Source organism: Myiozetetes cayanensis, unplaced genomic scaffold (genome assembly GCF_022539395.1).
Source record: "Myiozetetes cayanensis isolate MyiCay16 unplaced genomic scaffold, myiCay2020 scf5-8, whole genome shotgun sequence".
In the NCBI taxonomy this organism is placed as follows: domain Eukaryota; kingdom Metazoa; phylum Chordata; class Aves; order Passeriformes; family Tyrannidae; genus Myiozetetes; species Myiozetetes cayanensis.
In genome coordinates, this window is record NW_026087742.1 from 89,628,719 (window position 1) to 89,653,885 (window position 25,167).

Sequence of the window (25,167 nt, forward strand, 5' to 3'; positions counted from 1 at the left end):
AGCAAAGTTGACTGAAGAGTTTCCAGACACTGAGAACTTGGTGACACTAAAAAAAAATCAGTGCTCAATAACTGATTTCTAAGAATAGTGTAGCTTTCATTCCCTTTTGTAATCAGAGGCTACAGCCGTTGGTTGTTGCTCCACAGGCGTTTTAATTGACGCGTAACATTAATCTCAAATTACACCTGAAATTCTCATGTCATAAATTCACCAGAATAACCATCTGAGGGTTTTTTGTACACGGATTCTGAAAGTCAGGTTTGTTGAAAGCAGACCTATTATTTCATTCTCTCCAGAGGTCTTAATGAAATAGCAGTAAAAGAAACAGCTGGGACTTCAACATGGCTTTCCATGTGGAGGGACTGGTGGCCATAGTCGTCTTCTACCTGGCTATCCTGGCAGTAGGGATATGGGCTGCTTGGAAAACCAAGAACACCGGCAGTGAAGGAGATCGCAGCGAAGCTATTATAGTTGGTGGAAGAGACATTGGCTTGCTAGTTGGTGGATTTACAATGACCGGTATGTAAAAAGCACTCTTTTTTTTTTTCTTAGCCCATGTATAACTTGTCAGTTTTCCATCTGAGTGAAGTGTAACCTGCATGTTGAATAATGTAAAATGGAGAAAATACATATACTTTTTATCCAATTGTTTAGTGAACAGCCAAATGTAACATCTGCATAAAACAACAAATATTTGTAAGTCATGCAGGAAGAATATATTAGTATTCATGTTCATTGCTTCCGTATTTATCTGTGGATCAGATATGTTCAGGACTGAAGTATGGAATTTGTATGGATTAGTAAGTATTAAGTTATTGTTGTTAAAGCCATCCAAATTTGCACATTATTTCTGTTGGTGTGTTTTTCTTTTTTTTTAATCTGAAACACCAAGTTTATAGGGAAAAAGACTGGGGGGGGTGGGGAGGAGGGTGTGCAGCATCAATTAGCTTTCTAAAAGAAAATTGGTATAATTCCAAACTTATAATTCTACAGATTTCAGCAAATTTGTGGATTCAGCAAATTACTTTGTGGATTCTTTCAGCTTCTTCTGCAGCAGTTTGAAAAAACGAATGTAATAGTATCTATAGTAGTATCAGTAAGAAAAGCCTGGGTGAATGAAGAGTTCTTCATTAATGTGAGCAGTGCTGTCTGACTTCCCAGAGCCAGTCACACCAGCTGCCTTCCCTGCGTAAATAAGATATTCAAAATGCAGTCCAGAATCTCAAAACTTACTTTATGGTATTAGAACAGAAATGCATTATGAGAAGAGTAAATTGGCCCACCTTTTTTATTAAGGCAATTGAATTTTTAATCATACCTTTTTTTTTTTTTTAGTCTAAATCCTATTCATGCAAAGCCCTTTCAATTGTCAAATTGAATTTATTAAGTTGTATTTATGTTTTGCAGTTTTGCCCTATTCTGTTTTCAGAGTCATCTAGTAAGGAAGAGCCACGTAAAACTTGGGCCAAAATTCTGCATTCTTTAATCGAGATAAATTCTCATCCTTTTGGAAGGACATTTTGCTCATTCAAAGACTGAATATTTAGATATTAAGTAATGAATGCTTGTAAAAATCAATAGAGTTTGAATACATTCAGTTCTACTTTTTGCACTTGGCTATAATTTACTCTATTGCATGTCCATCAACTACTGAAGCATAAGATATATGAGACTGCTCATAACAAGAGCTGGTTGGACTGCTTTCTACTGAATGAAACATTTTCAAGAGCACTGAAACAAAAGTGTTTTGCAGAAATATTGGTTTTCACAAAACAGTAAACATTAGATGGAGGGAGTGGAGATAAAACGAGGCATGCCCCACAGAAGTGGTTATAACTAATGGCTTTGCATCAAAAAGACACAAATTCTGGTCTCCTTAATCCTATTTTACAGGAGTATTTTGTGTAACAGCTGAAGCACAGATAAGGCTTGAACTAGGTCTTCCTATTTGCAGGCAATTACTATAGCCACCACAATTCACATCCACACATGCTCGTTCTGTTTTGTGGAAGCTCTAGGGATGGCATAGTATCTCATCTCTGCAGTAGAATATCAGACTTGTCTCAAAGCCTTTGGATAGCTAAAGCTCTCATGGATTTTATAATGTAAGGGTTTACACACTTTCTCTCCTATGCCTTCATTAGATGTGTCAATTAAAGCTTGAGAGGGCAACTAAACTGCTCTTTCAGTTGCGGGGAGCCACGCATGGCACATAAAGCTGGATGTAGGCACAAATCTCCTGAACCAGGGGTTAGTTCGAGTTTTGTATCAGAGAGGGCTTTTGGGACACTCAATTTGTAAAGTCATAATAAAACAATTATGAAAGTAAGCTGATCAAAATATGCAATAATTTTTACAGATTTATAATTTTTACAAAATGGTCACATTACTCAAGGGTATACTTTGCTTCTGAAAAAATGATAGATGCAGATTTTGCACCTCGCAAACAGAGATACAGGAGTACCCCAACATTATCTTCATATTTTACAGGTTTAATTATCTAAATATGGACTAAAAAGCAAAGCCTACCCTGTAAAAGGAAAACAAGACTTTTTTTTTTTTTTTAAAGAGCCCCAGAAAGAATATTGTTTGTATGGACATGAAGCATTTTGGGTTATGAGATAAGGCCTAATTCTGTCTTTCCTGAGACAAACACTACAGTGTTCCATGGATATTGGCTACGGAAGTGGTAGCGGTTTCCAGGGCTACTTGGTGGGGAGGATGACAGCACTTAGCCTATAAATTTGAAATACAATTTGGAGCATAAGCATCAAACTCAAGATTCCTCAGTAATTGTAGTTGATTCTCTAAACAGCACTGAAAAATCTTAAAGCACTACCTCTGAATAACAGCTACGGATATACTTACATATATTCTACAATCCTGAAGAAGCAGCTGTATCAACTCGCTACTGAAATACTAAACACAAACCCTGTTGAAGGTTGAGTGTGTCTGAAACTGTGAAAATAGAAAGAGTGAAAAGGCTGAATTGTGGATGGATCACAGCAACTCATATTAAAATGAACTAACACCTTACCATAGAAGACATGCGTTTAATGTGTATGATTGCATTAAATATTAGCCTTCCTTATTTTGTGAATTAAATTCTTGAGAAGAATTAAGACTGCAACAAAGTTGAGTCTATCTTGATTTTGGTGATTGAGTTTAAAACCCAAAGGAGATATTTGACATGACATGACCAAATACTCACGAACATGACCCGAAAAGGTAATAATCTATTGATGTAATTTTTTCATTTTAGTTGGATAGACCTATGTATCTTTCCACAAGAAAAAAAAAATTACAACATTCTTCATTCTCTTTTGTTGTAATCCGTGGGTCAGGATTTTCATTTTACAGAACTTGATGAGTTTATTAAATAAGGAGTGGTCAGACAATGAGCGGATCATTCCCAAAGAAGTGCCAAAATATCTGGTTTTCTAGTATATATTGATATATATAAAGAAGTCTGAGATCAACTTCTGTGTGCCTCATAGGAACTAGGAGCAGAATTGCACTCCATATCCTCAGTATTTGCCTCATAGGGTGCATGTTTTAAATGGATGTTGGTATTTGCTGTGGTTTTTGGTTCTTCAGATAGCAGGCAAAGAGAAGATTAAAATATATTACCACATGAATGCTTCCATAGATTACTAAACATTATATTCCTTTTGTCCAATTTATGAAAAAAAACAATTTCACCAAAAATAAAGGTATTAAACTAACTTTAAATTGTGGCTTAGCAAACTGAGGATCAGAAAATTAATTTCTCAGGTTGAAATCCCATCCCATTATTTTGTTTCTAATGTATTTACCTCTGTCAATGTATGTGCTGACTACCCATTCACCCCCTCAGAAAAAGACATATAGGACCTTTGCAGAGCTCTGTGGTCCTTGACAGATGTTTCAGTACAGTCGTGTGCACAGAAAAATTGATCAGCAGCTATTTTTCAAACTCCAATCCAGAAATAAAGAAACTAAAAATAAGGGCTGAATCCTCCATACCACCTTATGCAATGTCTGCCTGCAGGACACTGTTCCTGTCCCCAGCCATGGGAGAGCAATGACCTCTGCAACATCACACAGAAGGGAATTGACTTTTTCTTCTCCAAAAGAAAATAAAGCAGCTAGGCATAGCATCCAAGTGCACTTGGCAAAACAACTGCCACCTCTGTAGCAAGCCCAGCTAAATCGTTGCTGGAACTTGAAACCCCCTTGCACCACAGCTGCAACAATGTTGGACATTTGTCCTTGACTGTGGGATATTATTCCCTGTCTGTAACTAAGTACCATTCATGCAGAATTCAAGCTCACGCATTTTCAGGGAAGGAGACAAATATAATTCCTAAGTGTTTACTTTTAATATTGTATAGAGGTGTTTACAGCCAATGCCATATGACTGTGCTGCTTAAGACACAAATAGGCATCCCAGATAGTCACAGACTTAATGTTCAACAACTCAGTGTCCAGGTGGAGATCAGTAGCAAGTGGTGGCCCTCAGGGGTTCCGACTGGGACCTGTGCTATTCAGTACCTTTGTCGGGGACACAGACAGCGGGATTGAGTGCACCCTCAGTAAGATTTCAGATGACACATAGATGAGTGCTATGGTTGATAATTTAGAGGGAAGGGATGCCATGCAGAGGGATCTGGAGAGGATTTTCTAGGTGGGCCTGTGATAGGCAAGTGTAAGTATCTAGATGGGGGCAAACCCAAACACGCTTACAGACTGGTTGGTGAGTGGATTAAGTAATCCTCTTGAGAATAACTTGATACTGGTAAATGAAAAACTGAACATGAGCCAACGATGTGTACTCACAACTCAAAAAGCTCATCACACCCTGGGCTGCACCAAAAGAGATCAGACCAGCAGGTCCTTCTGCTCTTCTCTGATGAGACTCCACCTGGAGTAACGTGTTCAGCTCTGGGGCCTCCAGCATAAGAAAGATTTGGACCCGTGGGAATGAGTCCAGGGGAGGGCCACAAAGATGATAACAGGGCTGAAGCACCCTCTGTAAGAGAACAGACTGAGATTTGGGGTTGTTTAGCCCAGAGAAGAGATAGATCTGTGCGGACCTCATAGCAGCCTTGCAGTATCCAAAGGGGTCTTACAAGAAAGGTGGAGAGGGACTGTTTATCAGGCTATGTCATGATAGGATGAGGGGTAATGGTTTCAAATGGAAGGAGAATAAATTTAGATAGATATTAGGAAGAAATTCTTTAGTGTGAAGGTGGTGAAGCACTGGACCAGGTTGCCCAGGAAACTTGTGGATGCCCTATCCCTGGAAGTGTTTAAGTGTTGTAATGCTCTGGTTGCCAGAGACCTTTGTTTCTAAATCCATGGTGAAATTCATCAAAATACCCTCTGGTATTACTTGGGAAATACCACAGTTAAGTGGAAAAGAGTGGTAATTTAGATTTTAATGAAATTTCTGAGGGAATTTTATTTAATTTTCTTCATTTGTGTTTTTCTCCAAATTTTTGTCTTAAACATGAAATCGAGTTTACTTGTTTGATGGTGGGTGATGGGAAAATTGTGAAGAATGTTTAAGGAAAATACATTTCTAACAATCCTGACTGTTTACACAGAAAGCCTGAGCTACTTTTATATAAGGAAGTAAAGGTATCTGACGCAAATCAAAACAACATTACAAAAATCTAGGACTTGTAATGATCTATCTGCCCTTGTTCAAACTACAAGCCTAGATTCATAAAATATACTCATTATACATTAGAGAAAATCGAAAAGTTTTTGCATGGAATCTGCAAACAGGAAGAGATAAACCTTATTATGTGATTTGTTATGAAATATTTTTGCATATGTAATTGCAATGCATTTCTATGTTGGAGTTTTTCTCTCATATGTACTGAAGGTCCAAAATTCTCAAGTGTAGAAACTTCCCTTAAAGGCAAAGAATCAATTCATTAAGTGTCAGAAATTTCTATATTAAAAAGACTGCTTTTTAGAGAGAGAGAAAATCAGAAATATTGCAGATAACATGTTTTCCTTATGGAATATATCTTCAGGAAGACAAAAAATAAATGAGTCAATGTTCAGAACTTATAGAGCAACAAAAAAGCACCACAACCCTGTATAGAAATATTTAGAGAACTCAGAGTTTACTGAATGTGCTTCATGTAACAACAATTTTAAAAGTTAACAAGGTTTTAAGGGCAATTTCATTAAACTCTTGCCTAATTTAAATTACTTGAGTTTTCCCAGCTGGGATGACTTTTTTACTGTGTGTTTATTGTTCTTCTGATCTCCCCTTACATCTCTCCGTCATTTGGACTAATACAAAGAAAATGGTAATGGTAAATAAGTAGTGAGGGACTCAGCCCTCACACTTTCACTGACCATACAGAGACTTAGACACTTTGATGATTGTCTCAGTTCCATTGACTTCTTTTTTCATATGCTTAAGTTGTAAGTTCAAATTAGGACTGCCTTTTAGAGAATGATGCCATGCCTGGCACTTGTACAGTACATGTAATAAAAAATTAAATATTATAAGTAATGTCAGTTTCATTATACAATGTGTGAACTTCTCTTTCTTTGTGTTCATTAAAGACTTTTCCATCTCTTCCTTTTCAGCCACATGGGTAGGAGGAGGTTACATCAATGGAACAGCAGAAGCTGTGTATGTCCCAGGCTACGGTCTAGCTTGGGCTCAAGCACCTATTGGATATTCCCTTAGCCTGATTTTAGGTAAGCAAAGACTAAAACTCATAGTTTCTCAGTTTAAATAGTTCTGATGAAAAGTCCATTATTTGAACTGGAACAAATAGGGTCTGATAAAAGGATGCTGACATAAACTGGACTTCTGCAGGTACATTTAGCTATTGAAAAGAGATCAGAAAATAACTATAAATAGTTTGATATCTTAAGTCTTCTGGACTCCTTGTCAAGATCTATTTGATTGTTACAACCATATTGTCCTCGGGGAGGGGGTAGTATTTAAATTACATACACCAAGTTTTGTATATTTGGGCTTTCTTTAAGTGTCTACTTGATCTGTACCATGACCCAGGTGCCCAGGTGTCAGAGCACCTATAATCTTGGAATTCAAGGAAGACAAATATCCTTTCAGTTTAGGGAAGTGCTTATACTTTATAGATCTTCACCAATAGTGTACCTAACTTTTCTAATTTTGTGTAGGAAGTCTGTAGTATAAGCAGATTATTTCCTTAAAATTGGACCATGCATCCTCTTAAATGCAGTACAAAACTCCAAATCACGTGGCGAAATGCAGATACACAGTCCTGCTACATGCAGGGTCAGAGTGTAAAACACAAACAGCATTATAATTATTAATGCTACAGTAATGATGCAAGTGTTTAAAAAGCATGTTGTTACAAAAAGATCCTGTGTTTTTCATCTTTCCTTAACGTGCCCGGTGTGCTACTAGCTTTTCTAATATTACTTGATCTCTCTGTATATTCTGAGTCTTTTCTCATGGTTTTCCCTTTGTTTCCTTTGGGTGCTTATCCAGATCTTCTTTCACAGTATTTTTTTTCTTCCTATACAGCTTGTTTTCCCTCCTCATTTTTTTTTCCCCCTTAAAAATGCTTTCCAATGGCCTGTCCTAGTTATCCTTTCTTCCCAGGCAGAAGCTTTACCCACCACTGTAAGTGTTCCTCTCTGGCACGTGCAGGCCAGCTCCAGTTCCAGTAGTGGTTCCCATCCCTGAGAATAGCTCTATTTCCTGTAATGAAAATAATAACAGTGGTTGTCTGCCCAGAGATCAGTTTATGTCATTATGAGGTCATGCTGGTCATGATCCATCGATGTCATTAAGTGGCTGTTGGGATTATAGTCACAAGCATCTTGCTGAATCTCAGCCTTTGTAGAACTGACACAAATTAATAGTAATGCAGAAGGGGTTGAGTTTAGCTTCTCTGCTCATTTCCAGATGTTTTTAGATATCCAGACTTGTTTTCCTGGAAATTGCAATGGCCACAGCAGAGTGAAGTCTGTATCATGGGATCATAGATCTTTCTGCTGAGCACAGAGAGGAAAGCGTTTCTGTAGGCATGAGCTGTACACAAAGTTTTGAGTGGAGGAGTGTTTATTCTTCTTAAAAAAAATAAATAATCAAAATTGCAAATACAGTTCTAGGAGAAATATTATTGCTTCAGACTGGAAGGATTTAAAATTGATATAATCTCCCTGTTTGTTCCATGTTGTTCTCCATACCACTTTTCCTAATTTTTCAATCAATTTAAAGAGGTTGCAGTATCTCCTATTTCTCTTGACAGGTGTGTGAACACCATGATAGCTTATAATACCAGTGACTCTTTTGTTTTTCTACTTTAATTGTCTATTATATAATTCTATTGGCATAAAAAGTAGAATAGAAAAGGGATCCATTACTAACACAAATATAGTAAAAAATGCATCTATCCGCCTAAGGACAGTGTTCACATGAGCAGTATAAACTGTGATTGTTAAGCCAGTACTTTCTGTCCAGGGAACCTAATGTAATGAAGAAATATGAGTGATAAAAGGCAGTACATAGAAATGTGGAAAACCTTCTGCACAATAGCATAAATGCATTACATATATTGTGATAAAGAACCTAATTAAGGGTTGCCATATACTTTACAATAGACTTTATTGGGAACTGACTGGTTTACCAGTTTTTTATTGAACCTTATATAGCAGTTTTACTGTGGTAGAAGTCTATTTGGTTATAGTCATGTGCACATCTCAACTAAACAGGTTTCCATACAAGTGCTCTTTCAGTTTTACTGAGATATGTCCCTTTTTTTTCCCCAAACCAGAAAGAATTTGAGGAGGGGCTAAATATGTACATTTATTTTGTATATTTATGTACATAAATATACATATACATATACAAGCCAGGTGGAGCAGAATTGTGATACAGCAAAATTTCTGAATGTACATTATTGAAATAAGTCTATGACAAACATTCAGGGAAACTGATATCTGCAGAGCCCAGACCACCTCTGACCTACCCTGCAGGTGTAGCAAGACTGTTTAAAGCATACATAATAAATCTGAATTTTCCTAAAAGAATCAGATTTGCTATGTATACACTAAACCACGTGTGAAATTGTACTTTTGATGCAGGAAACTCAGACAGTTTTATTTTTAGCGTAGAGCTGTATAAAAATTCATGCTGGATGGATTCTGCTCTAAGAATCTACAGGATTAGGTAGAAAACCATTACCTTAGGCTTATCCAAAATTAGACAAAACTCCGACAGCATCCATAATGGCAGATTACATAAACTGAACCAGACAAAATAAGAAAAAAATTTATTTTTTATTATCAGACTATAGATATTAATGGGGGGGAAGGGTGTGTAACTCTGTAGGCCAGTGTAAGGTAAGAGTTCCCAGAGGATATTTTAACTGTACTTTTTAGTTAAAAATCAAAACAAAACAAAACAAAGAAAGAAAGAAACAAAAAAAAACCAGTATTGCCGATGTTTTTGTACGTTTAACTGAAAACGAACATTTTACGCCTTAGTAGCAATGCACTTCTAAACTGCAGCTGGTCTTTTATGCTGTTTTTCTTTGCAGGGGGCCTTTTTTTTGCAAAACCCATGCGATCCAAAGGCTATGTGACAATGCTAGACCCTTTTCAGCAGCTTTATGGAAAAAGGATGGGAGGACTACTGTTTATTCCAGCTTTAATGGGAGAAATTTTTTGGGCTGCTGCCATCTTCGCTGCCTTAGGTAAGGAATAAGCAGCATAAATATTAATTTATCACAGGTAGAAAATATTAGGAGTATCAGAAATACATTAAAATTCTGGCTTCAAATGCTAACTATTCAAGCCAAATGATTCAGAGTGTGACAGTTCTGAGACCCATGCTAACTAGTAATTAAATCCAGTAATGGTACCCCATTAATTATTTTGATAATGGAAAGACATGCAAGGTATCTAATCATTTTCACATACCTTTAAGTTGTCCCTCTTCAAAGAGCATGAAAAGATTTAGCAAAAAATTTCCTTTAATTGTGAGGGTGATGTGAGTGAACCCAAGTGCCCCTTTTGTGTTGTCTGACACAGCTTTTCTTTTACACCACTGGGATCACAGAAGCCAGTCAAAATTTCCCTTAACAATATGTAACATCATTGCCAATGCATCTAAATAAAATAATCCTTTGCATATAGGAGATCTACATATACAGAACTTTCCATAACAGAAATAATAGAAGTAAACCAGATGCTGATCAATAAATTGATGAATTCTTCAATTTTAAATTCCTATCTTCTTGACAAAATGAAGAAAATACTTAGGATTCAAGAAAGGATTCAGAGAATTAGTGAAATTATGAGTCAATAGAAAATCACCCAACTACTCATCCAGTCCTGAAAAAAAATCAACTTCCAGGGGTTTTAATTATATTTCAGGCCTGAATTTAGCAATCCCTTCAAGAACTGAGAAAGCCCTTGAGTTGAAGCACCAGTAATTGACTTTCACCAGCTAATCATACTAATAATGCACATGCATGTGGTAATGCTTTCTAGCATAAGCTATTTTAAACAAAAAATAAACTTTGAAGGTACTCTCCAACTGTGCTGTGATGAACTGCAAAGCAATGGGGAAGCTTGTTTACCACAATTTCATCACAAAACCCTTAAAAGACCAAGAACAAACTGCATGCTGAGGTGATAGGACTTGAATAACTTGAAGAACACTCAGAATTTTTGGAATATTTTTGATTGAGGACAAGGCATTCTGTTTTTCATTTCAATGCAAGTGGTGTGAGTGCCTTTCTAGATTTATATCAACAGCTGACAGTTAAAGATCATGAAGGTTATTGAAGATTTTGATTTAAATATTCTGTGACTAATTTTTATATCTCCTGATTTGCACACCTCTCCTCATTGATGAATGTTTAATCCCAGTGCTCTTCAATACTTCATCGTGACTCCTTGCTTGGCAGGGTTGTGGAAGGGAAATAGGTCTTAAAACTTGTGAAAGAGATCTGAGCTTGTTATCCCTAAGCACGTGAACTTTGAAGGCTCACTTTGCAGCAAAAACCACACCTGTCAGCTCCCAGAAACTCTCATATATCACTCTTACATTATGTTGTTTTCTGCTGTGGCCAGAACTCTTCCAGCTGTGTGCTCCAGAGTATCCATCTACAATAACTGCGAGGACTAAAAGTTGTTGCAAGATGTTTCATTTAAATCATCCTAATTAGAAGGAGAGGAATTTTTTAGCATAGTTTTGAAACATTTTGCAATCACTTGAAATAGCTAATACATCTAAAAGAGATGTATAATCTTCCTGATAAGCTGCTGCAAGGGCAACGCAGGAGGACACAAGCTATTCAGGAGATTTGTTGAGTGCACAAACAGCTTCCTTACAAATGATCAGGGAGCTGATGAGGGTGCTCTGTTGAACCTGTTACCTACAGACAAGGAAGAACTAGTTAGGGATGTGACAGTCAGAGGCAGAGTTAGCTGCAGTGTTCATGAGATGGTGAAGTTCATGGTCCTGAGAAGGGGGAACAAGACAAAAATCAGGACTGCAACAATGGACTTCAGGAGAGTAGAACTTGGACTCTCCAAGGTTCTACTTGAAAGAATCCCATGGGAGATGGTCCAGAAAGGAGTCCAGAAGAGCTGTTTGGTATTCAACGATTACCTTCACCAAGCTCAAGAACAGTCCATCCTGACAAATGGGAAAATGTGGACTGTGGTTGAATGGGATGGGGCACCTGGTGGCAAAGGATGTGGAAAAGGCTGAGGTACTCAGAGCCTTCTCTGCTTAATTCTTTGCTGGTAAGACTAGCCTTCAGGAATCCCAGGATCCTAAGAAGCCTAGGAAAGTCCAGTGCAAGGAAGGTTTGCTGGAGGAGAATCAAGTTAGGAATCATTCAAATACACTGGACAGACACAGTTTCATGGAACCTCATGGGATGCAACCCACGAGTGCTGTGAGAGTTGGCTGACAACATTGCAAGAACACTCAGTAATCTTCTGAAGACTGCCGTGATCAGAGATGTTCCTGGAGACTGGAAGAAAACAAATATCACTCCCATCTTCAAGAAGGGCAAGAAGAAGTACACCAATAACTAAAGACTGGTCAGCCTCACCTCAGTCCCTGGGAAGGTGATGGAGCAAATACTCCTGGAAGCTACTTTCAAGCAAATGAAGGTCAAGAAGGGCACTGAGAGTAGTCGGCATGGATTTATGAAAAGGAAATAATTCCTGACCATCCTGATGTCTCGCGTGGTGAGCTGACTGGTTTGGTAAACAAAGGGAGAACAGGGCATGCTGTGGATTTCAAAAAAGGCTTTTTACACCATCTCCTATAACATCCTCTTAGACAAACAGATGAAGTACAAACTAGAAGAGTGGACAGTGAGGAGGAGATTGAGGAGATTGAGGAGATTGAGGAGAACTGGCTCAGCTCCTGGGCTCTGAGGCCTGTGGCCAGCAGCATGGCCACCACCAGGTGGCCGGTCACCAATTGTCCATCCCAGAGGTCCATACTGGCTCCTGTATTATGCAATGTTTTCATTAGTCACCTTGCTGATGGGACCAAGTGCACCTTTGGCTAGTTTGCAGAACGTAAAATTTGTGAGGAGTTGCTGATAGACCAGATGGTTGTAATGCCTTTCAGAAGAACCTCAAGAAGCTGCAGAAGTGGGCCAAGAGGAACCTTGTGAAGTTTAATAAAAAGAATTGGTAAGTCCTGTACCTGGGAAGGTACAACCTGATGTTCCAGTACAGGCTGAGGTTTAAACAGCTGGAAACCACATTTGCAGCTAAGACCTGGGAATCTTAGAAGGCAATGAAGGTGACCATTATCCAGCAATGTGACCTTGTGTCAAAGAAAGCCAATGCCATCCTGGGCTGCATTAGGAGGACCATTGCCAGCAGGTTGAGAGCACATTTGGAGTACTAGATCCAATGCTCCCTGATACAAGAGACGTGGCCATACCAGGAGACACCACTGAAGAGCAGCAAAGATTAATAAGGGACTGGGGTATCTGGTATACAAAGAAAGGCTGGAAAGGTGGGGCTGTTCAGCCTGTGAAAGACGAGGCTCAGGGGGAACTTATCCATCTGCATAAATACGTGATTTGATATTTATTTATTTGGGATAAAGAAGTTGTAGACAGGCTCATATTTGTGCTGCCCAAAGACAGGACAAGAGGAAATAGGCTCAAAAAGAACTACATGACATTCCATTTAAACTTAAAAAAAAACTTCCTTTTTTTTAAACAATGTGAGAGATCAGCCACTGTCACAGACTGCACAGAGAAGCTGTGGAGTCTCCACCCTTATGGATGGTCAAGACCTGACTGAACGTGATCCTGAGCAACTTACTTCATCTGACACTGCTTGAGTGGGGACTTGGAAGAGACAATCCTTACAGGTGTTCTTCAGTGTCAGCAACTCTTTGATTCTGTGAGCTGTTTTAAGGTCAGCTCAACGTTGTGATTTGTTTTCTGTGAATGAAATCTGCTTGATGATGCTTGGAAAAGTTCTCGATTTCTGAGTGAATAGTGGAGGATGGATTCTGCAGTTTGCAAAGAAACCCACTTTTGTCTCACATAAACAATTCAAGGGCACTTTAGAAGTGTCAACGGACATTTTAGCAGACGCCTTCTCTACCATTCCTTCCTTGGCCAAAAGCAGCTAGCTCACAGCATAAATGAGATGCAGCAGACATCCCCGAGTCAAGCCTTTACTGCAAAGATACACTTGCTCTCATGGGGCTGCTTCTCACCCAGGGAAGCTTCAGCTGTCTGTGCATAGCTGCTTTTCCCCAGGCAGAACGAGAGAGTGTAGTCCTTACAGAGTTTGAGCACTGTAAAGAAGGGCTGTTGAGACCCTTCTGTCCTCATTTTCTTAAGAACCTACAAAATGACAGATGCTAAACTTGGACCAACAGGAACCTCCCTTTTCCCACTCCCTGCAAAGGTGCAGAAGGGGTGTGCAGAGGGGGGAATATATTAGTGCTGTTATTAAGTGTCAGACTAGCACCTATATACACAACTTAAGAAGGGTGAGAACATCAGACCTACACTAACACACAGGACTTTGGTTTTCTCTTAGGTGCAACTATAAGTGTGATCATTGACATTAATGTCAATATTTCAGTTATTATTTCTGCCCTGATTGCAACTATGTACACGCTCGTGGGTGGGCTTTATTCTGTGGCCTACACTGATGTAGTTCAGCTCTTCTGCATCTTCCTGGGACTGGTAAGTTTTGTGCTTTTTTTCCTTCTTTGTTGAGGATTTTGCCCTGACCATTAAGATGATTGCTAAGACCTATTTCTCAACTTTGGTTTTGGAACTTCCTTCGCTGAAAGCATGGAAAAGGAATATCTCCACTCACAGTGGAGACTGCCTTTAAGAGTCTGCATTTGCCTCAACATACAGTCTGTGTTTTGAAAATAATGTTGCCCAAGAGGTCTGTTTCTTTGGCTTTTTTTCCAAGCAGTCTGATCGTACAAACTCTCTTTCAATTTTCCTGGTGAGGATATATCTAACTCAGAATAAGACTGGAGCTGACTCTTTCCCTGTCTGTCCATGGGACTGTGACACAGGCACTGGAAGAAAGCATCAGACATAGGAAACAATTGGTAAAGTAGTCCTGAAATACTGGCATTGGATCTGCAGAGCTGATAGTCTCCTGCCTCTCTTTTCTATGGTTGTTACCTACTCATGCAGCTTAGTTAATCTCCTGTTAACTTAGCTAGCTTTCTTATGTTTTCCCTCATTTCCCTCCACCATCCTTGGTGACCATAATACAGGAGATTTTGCCAGATGTCTTGGCTGTTTTAATATGGTTGTACAAATATCCTCTCATCAACTATCAATGATAGTGGGCAGCCTTTTATTTACTTCTGTTCTTTAAGCCCCACACTGAAAAATATCAATGTGAAAGGGTGCAGTCAAAGCAGCTGCTGTATTTGTTTGCCAGTGGTAGTAATAGATAGTCACAGGTGTGCAGAGAACTGAGGGAGGCTAAAATGAATGAGGTGGCTCAGGATGAAGGAACCAAATGGCACTTTGGGGACCTGGAGATCTTTCTGTACTTTCAGCAGAGTTCTTGTGCAGCTCTAGGGAAATTGATTTAGCCAGGTGGTCACTAACCAGCTCTGTGTGTGTCCTCACTCTGTGGTATCTTACTGTGAGGGCTATGGCCTTACTTGCAGAAATGCTTAATGGATGACTTAGTGGAAATGGTAGTAAATACCCTGAAAAAAGCAAATCAAAGTTCCAACTCGTCACCTCAAATGAGAAGTTATTCCAGATCTTCTTTCCTCATACCTCTGTTCTTCACCTGTAGAGTAAGGAAAATACTGTCTCCTTCCCTAACATGAAGGTTAATATTTGTGAAACATTCACTTTCTGCAGATGGAATGCATTACAAAATTCCCAAAATTTTAGATAAATCAAAAATACTTCTCCAGTGAGATCAACCCCTGGACTGCTAAAGAAGCTGATCCCATGGGAATAACAATATTAAAATGAGCATGAAACTGACAGATAGGAAAAAGCAAATGAAGGTTGTATAGCAGTCTTCTAAACGGTTGGATCTGTAGATTTATTGTGTTCTTTTAATTCAGGTTGGGCTCTTTACGTAGTTTCCCATTTGAAATAATCAATAATAATACAGTTGTAGAATAAACTACATTCATGAACGTTGGAGTGTCATCAGGGAGGCTGGAAGACCCAGCATCTAAATAGTTGTGCTCTAGGTGAGACAGTTTTAGATGAGATGGGATGCTTTCACAGTAGATATCACAGCAGAAGATGGCACAGGTTCAGTTATCCCAGCTTCTCCTCCAGGCCCTGGAGCAGTTTTTATTCCCACTGGCACAGAGCTTTACTGCCGATTCCTCTAATGCCTGGTTTCTCTCCTGCTCCTTACTCAGGAGGAAATGCTTGTTGTAATCACTTCTGTTCCCTACCCTGACTCATCACTTCAGATATGACTTCTTCCTTAGGTTTCCATAACCTCTACCCCAGCCACATGTACATCTTTGGTTTTCTCTTTACAGTCTCATAGAGTGTCTCTCCTGCCCTCCTCACTCTCCTGTATCCACATCTAGAGTTCTTATCTCTTTATCTTGCCTGGTGAAACTTTCCTTGACTGTATCTCCACTATTTACTGACTCTTCATATCATCTATATTATTACTTCCCTATTCTAAACTCTCTGTTTTCCCAAATAATTCCCAGGAATGGTTCAGGTTTGTCATTTTTCCAGGAAAAGGAGTCTAAATGTATGGATGTAAACCACGACATGCCAGTGAACTGCAGGGCTGGAGAAAGTGTCTTGATTTGTTTTATTTACTAATGTAAAGGTAGTCCTCAAGACCACAAAAAGCTAGATTACTGTCAGGAACTGGAATGGCTTACAAAAGCTCATAATGCATTTGCAATACAGTACCTACTGAATCCTGGGTTGTGGCAGGCAGACTTCAGATGGACTTTCAGAGATTTACCCCACTGAAAATGCCAGTGGAGTATGGTCAAACTACAGCTGTTCAGAAGCTCATTAGTTGGACATATTTGAGATCCAGAAACAAAAATAAAAAAACCCTTTGGCATGCTTGTTCCCCATTGATTTCTCAGCAAGAAGAGTATTAATATCCATTATTTTGAAAATACGTTTATTTTTTCCCTCAAAATATCCTGGAGACAGTTGAAACATTTTGGTGAACTTTCCCAGAGAAGCTTAAGCATGGAGTGAGAAGGGAATCTTTCTGCCCAACTGCTTAGATTGAAGTTTAACATAGAACAGAATCCTATGCTATGTGATAAACTGCCAGAATAACAGGCAGCGCTACAAAATATTCTTCAGACATTATTGCAGTAATTGTGCAACAAATTAGAGAAAGATGTTTTATTTTTCCCTTCCTTGCTCCTGTTGCCCCTATATACTTAACTGTGATCAGCTGAATTCTTGCAACCTGTGTGGTTTTGGATATCATTGGATCTTTAAGGATGCTGTGCTTGTGATGGTCTAGCTCCTATAGGACAAAGCCTGACTTTCATCTCATTAGGAGTTGCTGAGTTTCTCCTCCATAGAGAGGGAGTTACAGCATTGCAAAATGAGTTGGCAAGTCAGTGACAAAGTCAGCTGGAGAAGGAAATGGACCTTCTGGCAGAAACTGTCTCTGGGAAAGGTTTTTTTGGCCTAGATAAAAAAGAGAGAGACTGAAAATGGTCAGGAGATCCCAAGATCTCCTCAAGGCAGAAGAGTGATTTAATTCTGGGCTAGTGAGAGTTTTGGAGGAAGACAGTTGGGATTGCACCAACATCACTACTCTCTTGTCATGATATAGTTTTGTATTGAATTAAGAACAAATTCCCAAGCCTTCAGGTGTGATGTCTCATGACTGTAAACTGGCAAATCCTGGTGCTATTACATGCAAGTTTATATGTAAATATTTCTCTACTGTCTGGTCCATGAAAGAGCATAAAGAATATATGAGGAGTTCAGAAAAAATAAAATGAAGATGTATAAATGTGTCTTCCCTGCTGATTTTGTGATTTACATTGATTAATTATCTTCTCACAATCTCCAGGAGAGGTGTAAGCTATCCACTACCAAGTTCTCTGGATTTCAGAGGTGTTCCACCTGCACATAACTTGACTTTTCTGCAAGTCAGCTTGGCAGTTTGGCATTCAATCTGTAGCATGCAAGAAGAATAAAACTAGATCAGGTTTAATATTAAAATTTCACAAATTTAGAATGTCTTCTTTAGACCTGAACAGAGTGTTTCTCTTTGGTTACAGTGGATCAGTATCCCCTTTGCAATGTCCCATCCTGCAGTAACAGACATTGGGCTCACAGCTGTGCACCAGGTGTACCAAGCACCTTGGCTTGGATCTATCAGCTCACTTGACATTTACACGTGGTTGGACAATTTCTTTTTACTGGTAAGTGGTGACTTGTATGGAGGAATGAAGCATTTATGCATTCACACTGTGTTACTGTGAAAGCTGAAAATAATAGAGTTTAGTTAAGAGTTTCCAGCAAACTGAAAACTTTTACCCTCTTGACTCCTGCTCAATCTTTCTGCACATTTGATTGATTTCAGTGACATATCAGTCATCATTGCCAGGAATGCAGTGTAGGTATAATCAGGCTGAAAGAGCTGACATGTTAAAATTAAATAAAAGTGTGCAGCTAATACTTAAGTGATGTCATTGTTGGCAGAGGAATTTATATATTGTGGAGGGCAATAAATACATTATACAAATGATCAAATACGCCCTAGGTATAGGTGAAGTAGAAAAAGCTGTGCAGAGATGGATGGCAGAGTGGATGAATTCATACATGCACACATTCCAGAATGAACCAAGGGCTTTTGTTATTTAATAACTATGTATTACACATGGGATCACTGGTTATTAAGTACTTTCCATTAGAAGATGTTACTAACATGCTAACATTTTCCATTCTCAGTGTCCCTATGCAAACCTGAACTGATTTTATTATCATGTTGTACTTCAGGATTACCTTCTCTGTCTTTTTTTTTAAACCATGTCAATGAAAAATCTTTTGGGTTTTCTAATAATTGGGCTATTAATATACATTTTTTTATCCAGCTTTCTGTCAGAGACCCAAAGTATAACATTAGCTCAAGTGGCTGTATTCTCTCTGGTAAGCCTGAAGGTTTCTTCTCTGTTGATGACCAAAGGAAAGCTCTGATGTTGCCAAATTGTGGCACATTTTCTTTTCATCTTGTTTGTTTCATTATAGCTCAAGAAATGTACACATCCTTGGAAAGCTTTGTTAAAGGATTAATAAGGTAGCAAAGGAAAACTGTCATAAATAGCAAGTCAAAATCAGATTTGTCTGTGAAGCATTAAATTAGTCCCTATGTGTTCATGAAACATACATGAAACACCGATATACACAATATTTGCTCCAAATGCCTCCTACCTCATTTAATGTGTAGAACTGTTCTGTGTCCAGTTAGTGAGAAATTTGCTTGGTTTTCTTTCCATGAGGTTTAGTAACAGACATTTTTTATTTAGTGTAGACTATTCAAATCCTGCTCTCAAGAGAGAATTGTAAGCACTTTGGTTTTCAACCTTCGCTTATATCTCTGTAGTATTTTGCAGAAATAATTTTAAATCTCTTCAAGATCTTCACTGTTATATAGCCAAATAAAAGAGAAGGGTTTCTACCATAAAAGAAAACTTTCTTTCACTACTCTGTCTTTAATCTCTATTGGTATTGTATTTGCTTAGGACAGTGGGAGAATAATTTTTCAGATTCTTGAGTTCACTGTATAGAGAATGTCTTGCCTTGTTCAAATGATCACATGCATTCACAAAGGAAGATAAACTCTTGCTTTCAAATTCTATCAGAGTCCAATCTAATTTTGGTGGGGGAAGGGTATTGCAATGCAAATTCTTCAAATATGAAATACAGAGAATAGTATTTTATAATTTTTCGTAAAACTTTATTAAGTACTTGTACAGCTCAGTACTTGGGGGTTTCAAAGACTATGTAAGCACAAAGTGTTGCTTCTAATCATACAAAAAAATAACTTGTCTAAAGGAATGGAGTTTACAGTAGAATTGCACAGGTTTGACATTTCTTGTGAGAATGAAACTTGCAGTTATTGCTGACTAACTGATATTCAATAAATAAATCAGAAAGTAGCAACATGGCTTTCAGCATTCAAGTGATACTTCTACATGCTCTCTATACAGTGATAGCAAAAAAATCCGGTTAGCTCCCAGTGACAGCATTCTGCCTGTTGTGTTTGCAGACATTAGGAGGAATACCATGGCAAGCATATTTCCAGCGAGTTCTTTCCTCATCTTCTGCCACATATGCTCAAGTTCTGTCATTCCTGGCTGGTTTTGGCTGTTTTGTGATGGCTATTCCTGCAGTACTCATTGGTGCAATTGGAGCATCTACAGGTAAATGATTTAAAAATTAGTAGTAAAATAAATGTAAAATGGATAGTACAATAAGTTTGAGAAAAAGCTTATGTTAGATATAGGTGACATATAGGTTAGATAGGTGGCATTGTTAATCAGCTCATGACTTCTTTATGGGTAGGATACTACACATAAAAATAATATTATAGTATATTTCTCCAAAAGGAAATTGCTCCTACCCCAGTGGGTGAAATGAAATCATTTTGCACATTATAGATATCTACACATGTAATATATCTCTATTCAATGTTTGAATTAGATTTTGGTACTTTTATTTGGTCCTAACAGTAATAATGGTGAGTGACTGAGGGAGCTGGGTTGTTAAGCCTGCAGGAAAGGAGTTTGAGAGGAGACCATATTGCTCTCTAGAACTACCTAAAAGGAGGTTGTAATGAGGTGCAGGCTGGTCTCTTCTCCCAAGTAACAGGTGACAGGATGAGAAGAAATGGCCTTGACTTGCACCAGGGGAGGTGTAGACTGGATATTTAGAAAAATTTCTTCACCAAATAGATTGTCAAGCACTGGAGCAGGCTGCCTAGGGTGGATTCATCATCACTGGAGGTATTTAAAAGATATGTAGATGTGTCACTTGAGGTCATGACTTACTGGTAGTCTTGGCCGTGCTAGGCTGATGGTTGGACTCAATGATCTTAAAGGTCTTTTCCAACCTAAATGATTCTATGATTTATCAGGAATTTCTTATCTTGACCAAAATACCCTTGTCAAGATCTTTGTCATAGTAAGAGTTGTTCCCATCACAGTGACCATGTAGGTAAACTGATAGAAATGTTCTGTAAGAAATGTTTAATGCATGGCTTTGAGCCTTGTCTGTAAGAGAGTAGTTAAACACATCACTAGACTTGTTTTGAGGAAAATTACATTTACAAGCAATGCAAAGTTTCAACATTGAACTTTCTACTGGATAACCACAGGCTGTGGTGAGACTTACGTTAGAGATAAGAAAAAATGCTGAACAGAATTAAATCTGCCCAACAGAAATCAGTGGGACACTGTCCCTCTGCAAAGTCATTGGTCTGGCCCTGGTAATGGTTTGGGCATTGAATGTGAATGAACATATGGCACATGAATTCAAGCAATGCTGTAGCTGATGACCACTGATGTTACTAATACCATACCTGTGTCTATATTGTAGCTTGGAACCAGACTGATTATGGTGTTCCTGACCCCAAGAGTAAAAAGGAAGCAGATATGATTTTACCGATCGTGCTCCAGTACCTTTGCCCAGTCTATATCTCATTCTTTGGCCTCGGCGCTGTATCTGCTGCAGTGATGTCCTCAGCTGATTCTTCAATTTTATCAGCAAGTTCTATGTTTGTTCGGAACATTTACCAGCTTTCCTTTCGGCAAAATGTGAGATAACATTTTTGGTTTTATTTTGAGAGAATATTCTGGGTGAGGCCTTAACGAGGTGATTGACCATGGCATAATTTCCTAATAAAACACCTCTTTCATGTTCCTGCCTATGACTAGAAAAAGGACATAATTTAATTCCTAACAGTTTATTGAACAAACTGAAAGTCATAAGAATATTTGTGGTTGTGACCGATGACAGAGGTAAAAAGCCAGCTTGGGAAGAGTAGTTTTCAAGAGTTTTTGTGGCACTGCAGTTTATCCAAAGAGTTAATTATTATCACTGCATCCATAAGTTTTACTTAAATCCTTAACAAAATTATACATTTTTTCTAATTATTTATTTATCAGGAAGTCATTTGACAACAAAATGGTCTAGTGAATTGGAGTTTTTCTTGGGAAATGGAGAAGAAATTCTGATGCTGACAGTTATGTTTTTCTAGTTGAACCATATTGTCTTTCTTTCTAATGGTTATTTCTAACACTTTTGTTTTTTCTCTGTGATACATTCTCAAATTTTCCCTTATGTTCAAAAATTAATGACTTTGGGAATGGCAATCATAACCCTTGGGGTTTGTTTTCCTGAGTTTGAGGTGGAGATAGAGATATTACTTTGTAAATATGATTGAATGAATCATGCAGAATTTCCTCTTACAGTGCAGCATCTTGTATTAACTGCGCATAAATGTAGGCATACATGTCTCATTGTGAAAAAAACCACCTAACACTGCCCTTCTTTTGCAGGCTTCAGACAGGGAAATTGTGTGGGTCATGAGAATCACTATTCTTCTGTTTGGAGCATCAGCAACAACAATGGCACTGCTGGCTTCATCAGTGTATGGCCTGTGGTACCTCAGCTCTGACCTTGTATATATCATCATATTCCCCCAGCTACTGTGTGTCTTATTTATTAAAGGAACCAACACCTACGGTGCCATTGCAGGATACTTATTTGGCCTTGTTCTCAGAATAACTGGAGGAGAACCGTACCTCTACCTTCAGCCCTTGATCTACTATCCTGGCTGGTATCAAGATGATAATAATATCTATATCCAGCGATTCCCATTTAAAACACTTGCTATGCTCACCTCCTTCGTTACTAATGTTCTGGTCTCTTACTTAGCCAAATACTTATTTGAAAGTGGGACTTTGCCACCAAAGCTGGACTTTCTTGATGCTGTTGTTGCCAGGTACAGTAGAGAACACATGGACAAAGCGACTCTTGTAAAAAGTGACAATATTGTACTAAATGAACTTGCACCTGTGAATCCACGACACAGTCTAACTTTGAGCTCAACTTTCACAAACAAGGAAGCCTTCAACTACGTTGATTCGAGTCCAGAGCTGTCCAACACTGAAGATAATTAAAAAAATGTGGTAGCCACAGGCAAAACTACAAGAAACAGGATATTCTACAAAGAATAGTAAGAGGCATTTTATCAGAAGAAAAGGAAGAATTGGGAATAAAATGCCACTGCACATTCAAGTTGTTTCTAGAAGCAGGAGCATGAGAGGAACTCTTTTCTGCTATTGTCTAACGTGTTGGATCAGTTCATAGAGCATTTACCAAAATATACACTCAGATCCCATTCTTTCCACCGAGAACTATATACTGTGCAATTAAAAAAATATTTACAATTGAAAATACATGTAGCAGAAAATGTGCAACAGCTATTTAGAATATCGTATGAAGAGATTATAATACAGTCACTCTGAAATATTATCAGTCAACATTTTATTGGCATTAACTGAAAATATATTGTCACAGCTATAAGTGATTTATTACTAAAGAGCTAGTTGCTTGAGCAAAGACAGATAGATAACTTCCCTGGGGTTTTGGTCTGGTCATTTTTTTCCTCATAAAGAAATTTAAATAATACAATCTAGTATTTTATTATTTGTGTGAGACAATAAAATGCACAAATAGTAATAAATACCTTACAGGAGTGATAAACATCATACATTAATTTCAAAAAGTTAAAATTAATTCACCAGTTTAAAATTCTGTTATACCTAATGCAAGACAACCTTAAGCAAAGAATGTTAACATAGGTGTTCTTTGTTTTCTTGTGGTTAGTGGCTGTCTCAAAAATTCTTAAAGCAATAATTGGAGTTGAAATTCAGCTTGTTAAAAATTACTCTTATAAAAAAAACCCGATAAACTAAATAGAAATTTTCAATGTTGAGAAAAGAAATCTTATCTTGATTTATCATCAAAATGAACACTGAGCAAAGCACTCTGACACCAAGCAACTGCACCAATGGAATAAATATTGAAAAGTAAGGAGAGTCAACAATGCTTGAAAAGAGAGAGGGAAGGGTTTTCCTTGTGAAAAATGCCCACTTTTCACTTATTAAAAAAAGTTTTCTCTAAGTTACCAAAAAGTCTTTTGGTATGGTCTTGCTGGGATTACTCTGGAAAGTGTAGATTTTCCATATAAAATCACTCTTTTTCAAAAGTTTTTCAAAAAACAGGCTTGCTGGACAGCTTTCCACATCTGTAAGTGTCTGCCTCGGAAAGCAGCTTGGAGGGGAGCTGAGAGGAAAGCTGAAACCACCAGCATAGCAAAAGGCACAGCGGTGTCTTCCACTAAACCCTGAACTCCTTTGTAACTATCTGTCCTCCTGGCCATCACGGTAATGCTGCAGAGCATCAGCAGTGGCCGGATGCTGACAAGACTTCGCTCATGAATGGCCAAAAGCAACAAAGCAGGGAGATGAGGCCTCTCCTGCCTTTACCCTGGCCGGCAGGGAACACGCAACATCGTTTCCATTTGCCCATGGCCAAGATGATTGTGTCTGTCCCCATTGGTATGTGCCTTTCACAGTGGGAGCTTTAGTAGGTAGATTTCTGTACAGTTAAGAGTTATGCTCCAATAATTCTTTTTAAAATCTGCGCATGACACAAAATGTTCCATTGAAATCCAGACATCCTCCTGTTGCTGGTCACTGGTGAAATTTCTTTTTTTAACACTCACAGCACGAGGAGCTATACTGGAGGGTAGTAGATGTAAGAAAAGGTTTTGCTGCTAAAGGAAGAAGCCATCAACTTGTGCATTCAGTGCTGACATAAGCTTTCACAAGGTTGAATTCTTAGGTATGTTTTTGCTCCTTTTGTGGAGCCTTAACAGCATATATATATTTTATATGTAGAGAAAATTAATTTTAGATATGTTGATTATTTTTTCTTGCATTGCATTTAAAAATAACACTGCATCTCAGTTCTGAATATGCATTGTAACCTGCAGTACTACTGTGCTAACAAATATTGAGTGTGCTCTGGGTGGAGGGAATTAAAATCAAGATCTGCACTAAAAAGCCACGAGAGCCAATTTAGCAAAGAAATGAATAATTCCTGCAAGGTTAGTGAACAAGCCACCTACAAAATTCAGGGTGCTGAGTATGACAAACCAAACATAAGCCCAGCAGTATTCGATCCCCATGAACTACAGAAGAGAGATGAAAAAAAGAGATTGTATAGAAAAAAGAGGGGGAGAACAGTGCCAATGTTGAATTATGGTCCATTTCCTGCCCAAGTCCTCTAGTCTGAACCCCTTCTTACAAGAAAATATCAAGCCACGGCTTTGCCTGCTAACATAACCAATGCCTTATGCTGCAGTTCCAAGTTAAGTTAGAAAATTACATTTTATAGTCACCTCTAGGTCTTCCTAAAAAATTTTCTCTTACCTAAGTTTTGTCCAGGAATTGCTAGAATTTAACTATGAGAAACTGCATAGTGACCAGATGCTTTGAATACAGCAACATTTTTATATTGAGACATTTTGATGGAAAAATAAAAATCCTTTTCTATTCCCTTGTTGCCATGAAAATGTAAATGTTTCTAAAATGCTCAAAAAATATATAAGTGAAAAAAATAA

General features: G+C 38.2%; 1 protein-coding gene across 1 annotated transcript; it reads left to right on the top strand.

The window, feature by feature from the left end:
- The first annotated feature begins 341 nt into the window (after positions 1-341).
- SLC5A7 (solute carrier family 5 member 7) lies at positions 342-22,702 on the top strand. Its single transcript, XM_050333274.1, has 8 exons — positions 342-519; positions 6,595-6,708; positions 9,549-9,704; positions 14,053-14,201; positions 17,753-17,896; positions 19,744-19,897; positions 21,072-21,289; positions 22,034-22,702. The coding sequence occupies exons 1-8, from the start codon at positions 342-344 to the stop codon at positions 22,655-22,657; spliced, it is 1,737 nt and encodes a 578-aa protein (XP_050189231.1). The 3' UTR covers positions 22,658-22,702.
- Positions 22,703-25,167: the final 2,465 nt, after the last annotated feature.